The sequence below is a fragment of the Rhinolophus hipposideros genome, assembly GCF_964194185.1.
Source record: "Rhinolophus hipposideros genome assembly, chromosome: 5".
In the NCBI taxonomy this organism is placed as follows: domain Eukaryota; kingdom Metazoa; phylum Chordata; class Mammalia; order Chiroptera; family Rhinolophidae; genus Rhinolophus; species Rhinolophus hipposideros.
In genome coordinates, this window is record NC_138051.1 from 44131774 (window position 1) to 44147673 (window position 15900).

General features: G+C 35.8%; 1 protein-coding gene across 2 annotated transcripts in view; it reads right to left on the reverse strand.

The window, feature by feature from the left end:
* CEP152 (centrosomal protein 152) overlaps positions 1–15900 on the reverse strand; it is an 81712-nt gene that overhangs the window by 32250 nt on the left and 33562 nt on the right. For both annotated transcript variants that reach the window (XM_081048332.1, XM_081048331.1), the window contains exons 10-13: positions 15184–15331; positions 13506–13597; positions 12553–12716; positions 2816–3008 (exon numbers count right to left, since the gene is read on the reverse strand). In XM_081048332.1, the coding sequence (XP_080904458.1) occupies positions 2816–3008; positions 12553–12716; positions 13506–13597; positions 15184–15331 (597 nt within the window). The remainder of the gene's footprint in view (positions 1–2815; positions 3009–12552; positions 12717–13505; positions 13598–15183; positions 15332–15900) is intronic.

Here is a 15900-nt window from a genome sequence, read left to right on the forward strand (position 1 = left end):
TTTTTCAAGTTTTTAACAAAGTCTAAGTACTCACTTTGAAGTAATCTCATACTTATAAAGAAATTGCAAAAACAGTATAAATAATTTCCATATATCCTTTACCATTGTCCTCTATAGAAGCAAAGGGAGAGGCTTAAAAAAAAAGCAACATAAGGCACGGCCACCATCGTTGCCACACATGTGAAAGTGTATCGGTATGACAAATGCCATTAGTGACTTCAATATATGAAGGTCTGACAATTAAGTTCGCAAACTCATCCCAGAAAAAGTGATACATACATCATTGCTGAATATCACTACGGTCACAAAGTATTCTCCTGGGGAAGCTACACATCAATGCTAACGCCTAGTCCACCGTTTTCCAAAATTCCAAAGCAATTTTGGAACTCTTTTTCTGGAATGGCTATCAGAGCTGTCATCATATTACCCTTGATGTCCTGAATGTCATCAAAATGTCTTCCTTTCAATATTTCCTTTATCTTTGGGTAAAGAAAGAAGTCATTGGGGGACAGATCAGGTGAGTAGGGAGGGTGTTCCAATACAGTTATTTGTTTATTGGCTAAAAATTACCTCACAGACAGTGACCTGTGAGCTGGTGCGTTGTCGTGATGTCAGAGCCATGAATTGTTGGCGAAAAGTTCAGGTAATTTTTGTCTAACTTTTTCACGCAGCATTTTCAGCATTTCCAAATAATAAACTTAGTTAACTATTTGTCCAGTTGGTACAAATTCATAATGAATAATCCCTCTGACATCAAAAAAGATTAGCAACATCATTTGGACTCTTGGTTCGAACTTTTTCGGTTGTGGAGAATTGGCTGACTTCCATTGTGCACTTCGACTCTTTGTTTCAGGGTTATATTGGTACACCTATGTTTCATCACCAGTGATAGCATGGCCCAAAACATCACCTTGCCTCTCCAAAAGGTCTTGGCAAACTTCGACTCTCCTTTGCTTTCGTTCATTGGTGAGCTCCTTTAGGACCATTTTTGCGCACACCTTTCTCATGCCAAGATTTTAAGTTAAGATTTTCCTAACTGATTCTCTAACAATGTTTGCTTGGTCTGTTATGCTTCTCACAGTCAGCTGATGATTGTGATGCACAAATTGATGAATTTTTGCAATGTTTTCGTCAGTTCTGCTTGTTACTGGCTGCCCTGACCTCTCTTCATCAGTGACACATTCTCACCCCTCAGAAAAACATTTAACCCATTTGTACACTGTCGTTTTCTTCATGGCATTATCCCCATGAACTTGGACTAACGTCCCTGATTTCTCTTCCACTCTTACCAAATTTAACAAGAAACTTAATGTTTGTTTGAGCTCTAATTCAAGCTCAGACATTCTCGCGATGACACACAAAAAACATGCAACAACAATAATGAATGCCACTCAGCAAGACACCACCACACGTTGACATGAACACAGCTGTGAGACATTGATATGCCAAGGTTATGAAACCTTACTTAGCTGTTTGTATAGTGCTGCCAATGTAAGAGCACGGTGGCAAGTTGGTGAACTTAATTGTCAGACCTTGTAAAACAAGTACCAATATACCGGAACTCAGGTTCAGACTCAAAATCAGGTTCATACTCTCCTAAATCTTAGCCTACTCATCAAAATAGTTAAACAAATCAACCCTGATCTAACACAAATTGAGACACAAGCTTTCATTCTCATCCTTTTCAAGAAACATTTGGGAACAGTTAAAAGAGCTTGATTTAAAGACGTCAGATGTGCATGGGGGGATGGGGGAATGTTTCTCATTTGATTGTTAATATTGAAATCAATATTGAACTCATCAAATATAGTTACTTAGAAGTGGCAACCAGACTGGGCAGGCCTTTAACAGTAAAACACACTACTATTTTTGGAAAATGAATTAGACACAATTAAAATTCTATAATAAGCATTGTAGAACATCTTGCATCCTCTGCTTTAATAGGACTGTTTTAATGAACACAACTCCTAGTTTAAAGGATCAGGAGAAAAGGATCAGTACTAAAATGGGAAGTAAAAAATTATTTCCATCCAGGAGGAAAAAGAATACACTATCTACATGAATTTCCCCCCTTCCTTCTCCTTTTAGTTACAAGGTCTTCTATGCACTATTTTTTATTGGGAATACAGATGGGTTGAAATTGGTGAAATACGGAAGGGTCAAAAAGACAGCTATTTAAAGGAGGGCAACCCTAAAGATCTCTGTGATAGTACAACCTTGATTTACTTATTAGTCAAGTGTTTTGGTTTCAATTTGCCAAAAAATTGATTCTGTAACTTCTGAAGTGTCACAAAGTCCTCCAGAATCATTTTCCTCAGCTATAAAGGAGACTGACTGAAGGATAGAAAGGTGGATTTCAACGACTCTGACGTAACCTGATTCTGTGCCTCTCCCACCTGTTACACCAACACTATACAATGAATTTCCTTACATAGAATGACTCTCATTATATGAATATGGACCAGGGAAACCTCATGGATAACATGCTAAAGGATTTCATAGTGGAGAATTGAACTAGATGTTAGAGTACTGTCGGTACAAGCCAATCTTGAGGAAATGCAGATACCTTATTATGTAGAATGGTTCCTTGGATTTGTGGTAAAGGAATTTTATCTAACTGGCATCTCATTTACTAAGTGCCAAGAGCAACCAGAAAATATATTCCTCTAAATGGCATGTCCTTCTTTAAATTTGACTTCTCAAAAAGTCAAATGAACCCCTGAAAGATGAAGGTTTCATTTAAATGTAAAATTGTAAGCGTTTCCTTTATTAAGCTTTTTAAAAATAGCATTTTAACCCTACGAACTCCACGAACCTCAACCTCATCTTTCCCCACTTGTTGGAGATCTTCAATTTTCCGATGACAGCCTTTGAGATCGCTTTGTAACTGAGACACCAGACGACGCTTCACTGCGTTGCTACCCAGCAAGCGCTGCACTTCTGCTTTCAAATTCAGAATGATCTCCTCTTTGGAAAGGTCTTCATTTGGGTCTTCTTGCTGCACAATGCTAATGGAGAAATTACCATAAGTAAAATTAAATCAAGTAACAAATCAAGCATGGTTACTCCTCAAAAGCTACTAACTACAATGGTGATCATACTTTGTGACAACTCGATATTAGTATTTCAAAAACAATTTTAAGCTTCGTCATATACAAGGATATCACTTTAGCTATGTTCCCATATACAGAAATACATTTATGCGTACGAAGACCACTGTTAAGCTTAGTTCTGCTACCTCATTGAAAGTTTAGCCATGTGAACTTCAATATGGCATGCACCTTTGTTTTTGGTAAACTACATGATGTATATGCTTGTCCTTTATGACTCTAAGAGGAACAACACAAAAGGAAAGGAGGAAAAAAATAGTAACTGCTAGCCATCTTAACCAACAATTTCTGCATCTCTTGTACTAAAATATAAGTTTGAGTGGATATCTGAGCCACGGGAAAAAAAAATTAAATAAAAGCAATTTAATCCCCACTTTAGTTTCAATAAATTTCAAAATTGGAATGAGAATTTCTGCTCCTTCCCATAATGAATTAAAACACCCAGATTTATCTTCCTGCCTTAAACAATGAGACAACCAAACAAAATATATGAAAGGATGATTTTCAATCATCAGATAACAGGCAGCAAAGCAGTGATCCCTGAGAAAACAAAAATAAACAAGGTGAGCCCTACGATGCTATAGCTTCCCACCTTGAGAGTTGAGTTGCCACGCTGTAGCACAGGGAGAGGAAACCCAAACAGAGCCCAGCAATCTCACTGAATTGCAAAGAGCTCAGTTTAGGGAGGACAAAATGGCTAGAATTTGAGGAGGGAAATACTGTGGAAAAGGATGCTAAACAGGAAGAGAGCTCTAGAGATCAGTGTATGAATGAGAGGAAATTACCTCAAGGCCAGGGAAAGAACCACAGGAAAAGAATAGGGATGGGAATATCCATCCCTATTGTGTTCCATGAGCCATAGTAGAAAGACAGCCTAATTCACAGAGCATCAAATACTGCCTTAGTAATGGGGCCAAATTAGCCCCAGGTTAAAGTTTGCTGTAACCTAATCTAACAAAGCCTATAATAAAGGCTTCAAAGGATAAAATAGATTCTAGGTAACTAAAGTGTGTTACAGAAAAAGAATAACTATTCTTTTTTAAATACAGTAAAATCCAACATCTAAAACATAAAACTTAAAATGTCTAGCATCCAATCAAAATTTACCAGATATGCAAATAAGCAGGAAAAAAAATATAAACCGTAATAAGGAGAAAAATCAATCAATAGCAAATGACCCAGCAATGACACAGACAACAGAATTAAATATATTCCATATGTCCATAGGGGGGAAAAAAGCATATACACAATGAGGAGAGAAATGAAGACATAAAAAAGACCCAAATTGGACTTACAGAAACAAAAAAATTCCAAAATCAGAAATGAAAAATATACTGGATGAGATTAACAGCATATTTAACACTACATAAGATCAGTAGACACAAAGACATGGCAATAAAACTACAAAATTAAACAGACATAAAGAAGACTAAAACATAAATATGTTAAGTTTTCTAACTTAACTGTAACTAAAATCTCAGAAAAGGAGAGGAGAGAAGAACAGAAAAAATATTTGAAAAATGACCAAAATTTTCCTATTTGATGAAAACTAAACGCCATAAAACCTAAAAGCTCAATGAATCTCAAGCAGGAAACAAAAAATTAAGAAAACCAGCATAATCATATCAACATCAAATTGCTGAAAACCAGCAATAAAGAGAGTGCAGGAAGGCTCCTGGAGAGAAAAGAACCAGAGAAAGAAATCCTGAATTCTGTGTTTAAACTTGCACAAACCAGTCTAAATCCTGAACTATGTATGCACAGAAGAGAATACACCCAACAGAAATGTATGCCTGTTGTACCAGGAAATAACTTTAAGAATCTATGGACAATATAAAGGACAATAAACTGTAAAATATTCATATGAAGATGTTTCTCTCTCTCACACACACATACGTACATGCTACAACATGAGTTTCACAAACAAAATGTTGGGTGAAGAAAATCTAAAGAATACCCATATCTATGAAAACGCCGCCACTAACAGTCATACTTAATGGAGAATGACTGACTACTTCTTCCTAAGATCAGGAGCAAAGACAAAGATGTCTGCTCTTGCCACTTACATTCCACTGTGTCCTAGAGATTCTAGCTGGAGCAATTAGTCAAGAAAAAGAAATAAAATGCATCCAGATAAGAAAGAGAGAGAGAGAGAGAGAGAGAGAGAGAGAGAGAGAGAGAGAGAGAGAGAGAGAGAGAGAGAGAGAGAAAGAGAAAGAGAGAAAGAAAGAGAAAGAAAGAAAGAAAGAAAGAAAGAAAGAAAGAAAGAAAGAAAGAAAGAAAGAAAGAAACTATATCTATTTTCAGATGACATGATCTTGAATATGAAAAATTCTACAGAGTCCACTGAAAACTTTTTGAGCCAATAAATAAGTTCAGCTCAGCAATGTGGCAGGGTTCAAGATCAATATACAACATCAATTGTATTTTTTATGTACTAATAATGAACCACCTGAAAAGAAAATTAAGAAAACAACCCAGTAAAGAGAATAAAATACGTAGGAATAAATTTAACAAAAGATTTATATGACTAAGACACTAAAAACCACAAAATTACAAAAGTAGATGACTGGTACAAAAATTGAAGAAGATCTAAATACATGGAAAGACATCCCATATTCAGGGATCAAAAGACAATATTGTTAAGATGGCAACATTCCCAAATTTGATGTACAGCTTCAATGAAAGCCACCTCAAAATCCAGCCAGTTTCTTTGTAGAAATTGACGAACTGGTCCTAAAATTCGTATGGAAATACAAGAGACTCAGAATAGCCAAAATAATCTTGAAAAAGAACAAAGGTGGAGAACTCAGATTCCCCAATTTCAAAGCTTACTACAATGCTACAACAATCAAGACAGTAGTGTTGGTATAAGGACAGACATATAGATCAACTGGAATATTGATCTCAGTGAGAGCCCAGAAATAAACAAGAGTGCCAAAACAATTTAGTGGGAGCAGTCTTTTCAACAAATGGTACTGGAACAATTGGATATCCACATGTCAAAGAATGACATTAGATCCCCTACCTCACATCATGTGTAAAAAAATATATTAGGTCTATCATCAAGATCTAATATATGAGATAAAACTCTTAGAAGAAACGATAGGTATAAATTTTCAGGACCATGAAGTACAGAATGGTTTCTTAGATACCCAAAGCATAAGCAACCAAAGAAAAAGATAAGTTGGACTTTCTAAAATTAAAAGACCTTTGTGCTTCAAAGGATACTATCAAGAAAGTAAAAAGGCAACCCACAGAATAAAAGACAATATTTACAAATAATTTATTTGACAAGGGACAGGTATTCAGAATATGTAAAAAAAAACTCTTCAAACTAAACAATGAAAAGAAAATTCAATTTTAAAATGAGACAAAGATTTGAATAGACATTTCTCCAAAGAAGATATACAAATGGTCAATAAACATGAAAAGATGTTCGACCATAAAATTGACCATGAAATCAAAACCATATCATTCAAATCAAAACCACAATGAGAAACCATTCCACATCCAGTAGGAGGACTATAATAAACAAATTAGAAAATTACCAAAGTAGGGGAAATGGGAACCCTCATACATCGCTGGTGAGAATGTAAAATGGTTCAATCACTTTGGAAAAGAGTTGGACTATTCCTCAAAATGCAATTCCATTCCTAGGTATATCTCTAAGAGAAATGAAAACACATGTCCACACAAAAATTTATACACAAATGTTCATGGCAGCATTATTCATAATAGCCAAAAAGGGAGAAATAATCCAAATAAATGTCCATCAGCTGATGAATAGACAAAATGTGGTATATTTATGAAATGTTATTTGGCTATAAAATGAAATGTACTGATATAAGACACAAAGGGAAGTAAGCCAATCACAAAAGACCACATATTATATCATTCCATTTATGTGAAATGTACAGAATAGGCAAAGCGATAGAGACAGAAAGTAGATTAGTGGTTGCCTGGAGCTGTGAGGGCAGGAAGGGGTCATGGGGAATGACTGGTAATTGGTATGGGGTTTCTTTTGTGGGATACTGAAATGTTCTGAAATTTGGTTGTGGAGATGATTGCACAAATCTGAGACTATACTAAAAAACAATGACCTGTATACTTCAATGGGTGAATTTTATGGTTTGTGAAATATATCTCAATCGAGCTGCGGAAGAAAATAAGAAAAATGTGCTCGCTTCGGCAGCACGTATACTAAAAGAAGATAAGAAAAACAAGCACCAACACCTAATGTATGAATTCCCTTTATATGAAGGTAAACCTAACCTATAGCATTTAGGTATGAATACTTAGGTCTTAGAAGGATAACATCAACAACAAAACCAAAATGGCTGCCATAACAGTTAAGACAGCAGTTAACCTCAAGGTTATGACTGGAAAGAGGAATATAGGCAATTGCCGGAAATGTTTATTTCATGACCTGGGTGGTGGTTCCACGGCTACTCACTTTAAAATCATTCATTAAGCTTATGTTTCATGCACTGTATGTTTATATTTAACAATTTTAAAAGGTTTAAAAAAGTAAAATAAAATGATAAAAAGTACTAGAAAAATACCATCAAGAAATAAAGGGAAAGAATGATGGATCTAACTACATAAAACTTTTAAACAGAAAAAGTACTAACTCTCCACACTGGCTAGGTACAGAGAAATAGATGCTGTCACGATGTGGGTAATAACATAAACTAAAGGCTGCTTAGCAACATGTATCAAAAGCCTCATATATGTGCATAAGTTTTAGCAAGAATATTCATCCACATCTTAAGGAAATAATCAAAGACATGAATAACAACCTGGCTACATGAATAATAAAATTGCAATATTTATCATTTAAAGTATTTAAACAGTGTCTTAGTAACTAAAATGTAATTCATTCATCCACATATCCATGAGTAAATATATATTTACTTGACATCTAAAGTTTCCAAGATGTATTAAGTTAAAAGACACATTATAAAACAGTATATTCTATATTATTCTTTCTTTTAGAAACATCAAAACAGATAATGTGGAAGTTATATACCAAAATGTTAACAGTGGTTTTCTTCATGGGAGGTGAAATTAAATTTTGGGTGCTTTTGATTGTCTCCTGTTTTTCTTAATCTGTATTTTCTCTTTTCCATAATAAAAGAGAAAGTGACGTTTGAAAAGAATAAATATCGATGGTATTATATGTACCCTTAATATGATGTGATGAAAATGGAATCTCCTGTCTATGGTCTTCCTCCACAAAACCCATGAAAAAAACCATAATCATGAGAAAAATGTAAACATGAGAAAACATAATCATGAGAAAAACATCAAATTCCAATAGAGGGGCTTTCTACACAATAATTGACCACTCCAATATTTCTTAAAACTTCCTTGGTGATCAAAAACAAGGAAATTCAAGAGGAACTCTAAGGAAATGACTCTCCTAAATGGAATATGGTATCCTGGACGTGATCCTGGAACAGAAAAAGGACATCATGAAAAAACTAAAGACATCTAGATAAACTATGGATATTAGTTAATGATAATGTATCAACATTAGTTCATTAACTGTAACAAATGGTACATGCTGATGCGGAACGTCAATAGGGGAAAATGGGTGCAGAATATATAGGAACTCTCTGTGCTATATTAATTTTTCTGTAGTTCCAAAACTGTTCTAAAAAATGAATGTCTGTTTCTTAAAAGAAGAAGTAAATAATAGTATCTAAGTTAAAATTTTTAATGTTTTTTAGTTTCAGATGATTCCAAATTAAATATTAGAATGTATATATAGAATATGTGTATTGTATGTATACACTCATGTACAGAGAGAATGAAAAAAATATTAGTTTTTTTAACATTCTAAAAAAAAACTTGTAATATGCTACATATTTATCAATATACACTTTTGTATTATATATATAGTATAAATATGTCTATATATAAAAATCTCACCTATTTAAACCATCTCTATTTATATAGAAATAGAAACTGAATACGTACATACAAGAAATAGAGATATAATTATGTAAGAAATGTAAAATACATTACAATGCATACATTACAATGCCTGTGCTGTAAGACATGATGAAGAAGAATACTTATTTTGCTCGGTTAACAAATGATGCATCCCTGATTTCTTTCTTTACTCAATGCTGACCACTGAAATAGCACATCATGTACTCCTAGAGAGAGCCAAGACAGAGAGCAAAGAAAGTGCTTAATAAAATAATTGTCTTCTTTCCCAAAAGGAAAAAGGCAGCGGTGGTGATCAGTTCTGCATAAGGCTCACTACTGAGCCCTGTGGAAGCTGGTTCCCCTGAATCCAAATAAACTGTACAATCTCATGAAGCCTGCTGAGAAGACCAAAGGGAAACGGCATTCCACTTGTTCAATGTTTATTATTTGAGCTTCGCAGCCAAGTATAATAAGGGAGAGGGGAAACTGTCTGTAAGCTACATGCAGATTTAGCTACTCAAATTCCATGAATGTGAAATAGAACACGGAGGCTAAATCCTTCAAATTTACTAGGCGGTAGCTTGAGGGAGGTAGTAGTTGGGAATCAAAGCTTGGAGCCACTAATTGCGTCAGTGATTTGAAAGCAGCTCAAGTCAAGAAAATTTTCAACACTGGGAAACCTGCCGCTTCCTCTTGTTCTAAGAATCACAGTACCGCAGAAGAAAGGTACAAATCTCTTCTCTCCTATATCGCCTCTCATTTGATCTAAGAATAAATATTTTTACTTTTTCTTCAAAATGGAATTCTTCGCTATTAAACTGCTGGTGGGTGGGATGGCTATAAGGTAAACCTTTCTTCCCGTATCTTGAGTTTTATGGAAATTGTTCTCACTGAGTCTTAATGAATACCCATTCTGTATTTCAGTTATTCTCCACTTTCCCAGTTGAATGTGGCAGGCATTCCTTTTATTAGAATAATGATGTGATGTCTCAGGTTTATTATGGGAATGTGCTTTAAATTGCTGTAGGATTTTGGCTATGAGTACTAATTAAATAGGAAGGGCAAAAATAGAATACATTTTAGTAGACATCATGATGAAGTCAGTCGACTTGAAAAGTACGTATATATATATGATTATTGAGCCAATTCCCAGGCTAATTATGGCACAAATTAAAGTCACAGCCTATTGGAAAGAAATCTTTTTTGGCATAAACTAAATATTTAATCTTCTAAAATACAAAACATAAAGAAGAATGAAGTTTAAGGCCAAAAGCTTTGACTGTCATATAGATATGAACCAACAGATTTTTTTTTTTTACTGCATGACAGTAAAGTTTTGGGTTCAAGTACTGATTCTACTGCCAATGGTCTGTCTTCTTGGTCAGAAGAATGAAGCTCTTTGAGCTCGTTTTCCCAACTTTAAAATGATAAGAATGGATCCGTTGTTTTTCTAAGGTTGAGATAAGGATCAAGAATTTTTATAAAGTATGTGTTGAAGTAAAAATGGATTAATGTAAAATCTGATCAATGGTATATTTTAACCAATCATCTATTAAATATTAATAATAGTACTAGCTGTAATTGGTTAAGTGCCCGGTATGTGCCAGAACGTATTACAGGAGGCCCCTTACATTATCTATTTTAATGCTCACTTTAACTCCCAAGGTATATGCTCTAATCCACTTAATAGAAAAAGCCTGAGAAGAAGACAGGCTCAGAAAAGAAACTTGCCCAACGTCATAAAGCTGGTAGTAATAAATGGCAAAACTATGACTCAAAACAAAATCTGGATCTAAAGACCATGTTCTTTCCACTAGCCCCTTAGAATTAATTTGGCATTAACAGGAAATGAGGCAATCACAAGAGTAAATTTTCCAGGCGACTACATTTTAACTTTAAAATATTTTATGTAAATCTGTCTGGAAAAATATAATGCTTACATCCTCTTTCACTTTAATTAACTAACCAAGCTGAAGGCTTCTTTGGACAACTTGGGGTCAGGATTGGGGTTCTAATGTGGACCAGCAGCCCCAGCCCTTTGTGTTCCCGTAGTTCTCTCTGGGCTAAGGCTGAGCTGTCTGGCTTAAAGCCCAGCAATACCTCTCCCAACCCCCTGCCCCAGCTACTCTTCCATCGGTTAGGAAATCAGATAACTCGTAGTGTGCAAATAAATCTAAGTCAATGTGGCACTGGGATAAGAGCCTGATGGTGGCTCCTACTAAATACATCACGTAATCTGGATTCTGCTATTTGCGTCTTTGCTTCCTTCTGGATTGTAGCTGCGATCTTGGAGATGAGAGTCCCTAAAGACTGACCTCAACATAAATGGAGCCTTACTACACTACAGTAACATCTTATTTCGTAATACTGCCCCATCACTGGAGTTTTCAATTGACTGAATCTCATCTTACAGTTTTGAACATGGAATTATAGTACGAAGACACCTAAATTCTAAAACCTATTGTAGAGCAAACCCTTCAGGAGATTTATTTACATACTTGTGTTTAGTTGCATGACACCTGAAACACAACAGGTAGTGAACACTCTCACTAAACAATAATGATGGTAAAATGAGTCTTCAGTTATGAACAGGATGGTGGTAACATGGGCCAAATGCATTTGAGAAAGGTTTTCCTTAGCCAGAATGCAATCTCTTCCAAAACGCCACCTCTCTCATCGTATCCCACACCAGTAGAGAAAAGGATAAATACCCCGTTGTACATCAAGCATAACATTTAGCACATAGCAATTAGTTGCTTACAAGTAGTATGTCTCCCTCTCCCCGAGCTTACAATAAAATGTAAGCTCCCGGAGAGAAGGGGGCGTTTTTATCTCATCTTTTGCACTCTACTCCCAGAGCCTTGCATCACACCTTCCAAACAGCATGTGCTTCAAAAACGTACATCCTCTCCTCCATTCATCTTTCAAGTGTTTAATAATATCTAACTGCTCCCTCCTCTACCACCATCACTTCCCTCCGCATCACTCCCTGGGAGGGAAAATAAAGTAATCCTTTTCATGAGATTGCTAAAATATCTGTTAAGCAGTGATATAAAAGACAAAATCCCTGTTTTAAAAGTAAGGTCACAGTAAGGTTCCTAGGGAAAATTAATGCACATTTTCTCATATACCATTGATAAATGCTAGGCATTTGCTTTCAACACAGAGTGCTATCATAATAAAAATATGCTTTGCCTTAATAGTAAAACAGATACATAATCTCAGTTGCAGAACTTTGTATATTTTAACTAAAGTAATCATTTTTTACCTTACTGAAACTGATGTGCCTGTTGGAGCTGAAGACAGCACACTACCAATTCCTGAGGTCTCTGTTCATTTTGATGTCAGACATTTACACTTCATTAGGTGTTACTAGAACATACTGTCCCACATTCAAGAACCCCTGGTCAGCTCATCATTTCATGCCTGGCGCTACTTGTTTACCAGTCATCATCTGTAATATTATTGTCAGTTCTTCTACAGTAAACTATTTTCTCAATACCTCTTAACTTTGGATTTTTTCCAGTTGACTTTTTTAATACCCAAATCCACATATGATTCAGTGAGCTCTGTATTTAATTCTCCTGCTGAGTCACTTGGAAGGATTCCTAGTTTTGCCGCAGATTCATAGAGAGAAATTTCATCTTTTAGTTCTGCTAATTCTTCCTAAAACACAAAATTATTGAAAGTCGTTTTCATTATTTTTCCTAGGAGAAGGAATCGGTCATTCTATCTATGGCTCAAAATTCATTTTAATGACCAACAGAAGGCAGAAACACTTCTTCAAATACATTTTCGCACACATTTAAAATAACTTTATAAAGGCCAGCACGTATCAGGTTTCCCAGCAAACTGAATGAAGAAATGAAGAAACGAATGAAAAGGCAAATGCAGGTAGTTTCTCTCACACCTCCCTCGCTTACATTTTGTCCTTCATGAAAAGTGTCCTTGAGCTGAGAAGCCAGTGGCAGCACTTTTTGACCTACTAGAGTAGAGGACAGAGTAGTCTGCCTTGCCAAGAACGTGTTTTAGTCTGCCAGTGTTGAAAAGGCAAAATCCCTCTTTCCAGTGGAGGTAGCACTGGACCTCTTCCTCTGGCATATTCCTCTCCCTCCAGCAGAAAATGCGAGTAGTGCTGGAGAAGGATGTGAGAGAATTGCAGCTAAACTGTAGGTTTCCCAAACTTGTAGATAACCTTATCTTTGGGACACACCCATAGATGAAAGGACATGCCATGTGTAGGAGGTGGCAGGCAGACTGGTCGGAGGGGGCAGAGCCCTGGCTCTGCAGTTAGTCAGACCTGGGCTTGACTACCCAACTGTGAGGGTGAAATTGTGAACAACTCTCCTGGCTGGTGTGGAGATGGTCCAGCCACCTCTTCTATAAAGAAATCCAAGGTTCAGAAAAGTAACATAATCCAGTTACCCAGAGTCTCCTCCAAGGGGCAACACTCACTTGCAAAGCCTTGTTCATGTTTTCACTCATAGCATGTGCCTTCTGTGCTTGCTGCAGCTGGAGCCGTAACTGAGCCACTTCCTGTACTGAGCCTACGGGGGAAAGAATCACAGAACACACCAAACGTCAAGGGCCAAAGCACCTATGATGGACAGAAGAACGTGAATTCACTGAGGCTAGCGAAGGGGGAGTTCTGCTTTATTACCTTTTCATTATCTTTTCAGGAACCCAAAGGGATAGCCAGTGGAATCCAAAAGGCATAGGCTTGGTCCAGACATTTCCAAGATTTAGTAACGGCTGTGACCTTGCTATGAATCAACTCAGTCACGTCTACAGACCTTAACACTCCAGAAGTCCTTTCGTAGGAGCACAATATTCCAACTCCCGGAAATCCAAAGCATAAATTCTTTGGAACCCATTTCTGCCCTCTAATAATAAAACTACATCTTGCTGCCTTTAGCTTTTTCCTCAATGCTTTTATTCCACCACCACGATATGAAAGAAGCCTATTAGGATTCTGTTTCTGAAACTTTAGTATCTTAATATTTTAAATGCACTAGGAGAGGTTCCCATTTAAAAGGGACTTTATTGGTTTTTCTCAAAAGAAAATGAGCATCTGGGAAATGGTTAAGCAAAGGAACAATGGCATATTATGCAACTAAAGAAAATCATATTTTTAAAGCCTTTAATGGCGAGGAGAAAGGCTCACTAAGTAATGCCATGTGAAACAAAAGGACACAAAACTAAACAGGGAGGAGGGACCCAAACAGAGCATGATCCAAATTTTGCCCCCACCAAAACCTATACACACATATATTTAGACAGTCTTTGACTTTAGAACTTTAAACAGTCTTTGACTTTAGAACTTTCCACTTTTGAATAACCCACTCTTACACATATTGTACCAACAGTCAGAATTGACTTTATATACCAAAATGTGATTTTCATATATCAGTGAATAAAAAACCATTGAGCTATTTTCACAGTGTGAGCTACTCACTCACAAACAAGGCAATTTTGTCTGTATGGTAGTGTTTGTATAAACATTTGATCATTTTATTACCTTTTACTCTACTGCTATTTTATAAAAATTAATAGGAAATAAAAGTACTGCTGAAACTAATGATAGGAAGCATGTTCTCAACCTTAATACCATGGAGACCATACGAGAAATCTTAAGCATAACAAAAATGTCACTCACTGGCTTCAACTGACCAGGTAAAGGGCTATTCGTTGTGAAAGGAAAAAAAAAATTAAATAAGTTACACAAAATGTCAGAACTACATGATCAAAGATCAAGTCTAAAAAGCAAAATGTAATAGAATTTCATAATCATTTTGAGTTTTAGAAGCTAGAACCTACCATATAACATGTATTTTATTGTTCAATTTTTAAACATTCAGCTTTGGTATATTTTTTGAAAATGTACTATGTCCAGAAACAAGGGATTGTCTATGCATGTGTGTATTCATTTCACTTGAAGGAAATGAACTCATGTTAACAAGTTATCCCTGAGTAGTAAGATTATTGTATGCATGTAGTAACAATGTTAAAAAAAGTTGTCACCAATGATCTTTTCTATCTTTTCTGGATTTTTGTAATTCACGGATCCTACTATGTTCTCTCTGCATATTAGACTAGACGTCTGTGGGATACAATAGTCCAAACAGACACCCACCTGAGTGCAACAAGTTGGCGCATTGCTTTTGACTGTCCTCTAGACTTCTTGTCAATCTGTTAATGATCTCAGTTTTTTCTAATTTGCTTGCTTCTTGATTTCTTTCCAGTTGTTTCACCTGATCTTTCAAATGACAGCAAATGTCTTCCTAAACAGAAAGAAGTATTCAAGAAGTCATTTTTATGATCAGTTATTAAATATTAAACTAACAATTACAATACATAATTGGATTGTAAGTCAAATATAAAATCATCACATGGCACCACCACTTCTTTTACATGGTTAAGCGCAAGGAACTCGGAGTCAGGAGAACAGTCACATGATATTGGACGAGTCAACTTCTCAATCTGTTTTTTTCTTTTGTAATTATGCTAAGAAAGGTTGAATTTGATGATTTCTGAAGTCCCTTTCTGTTCTTTCTACATTCACAAGACACTTATTCTAAAATTAGATTTTATTCAAGCCAAAGGAGATGTGCTACATTCTTATTTGCGTTTTACACTGTTAGTATAAGTGTACGTATACATAGTTAGGCAGACCACTCTGAACCACGGAGTTTGTATCCCAGGACAGTAAAGATAGAGATAAATACATGGAAACTCACTCTAAACAGCCAAAAGCTGATTCTATTCTGAGCAGCCCAAAATAATCTCTCCCTCTTCTGAATTTATTTTAAGCCTGATCTGTTCTCTCATGTTTTACTTTCTACCTTTTACA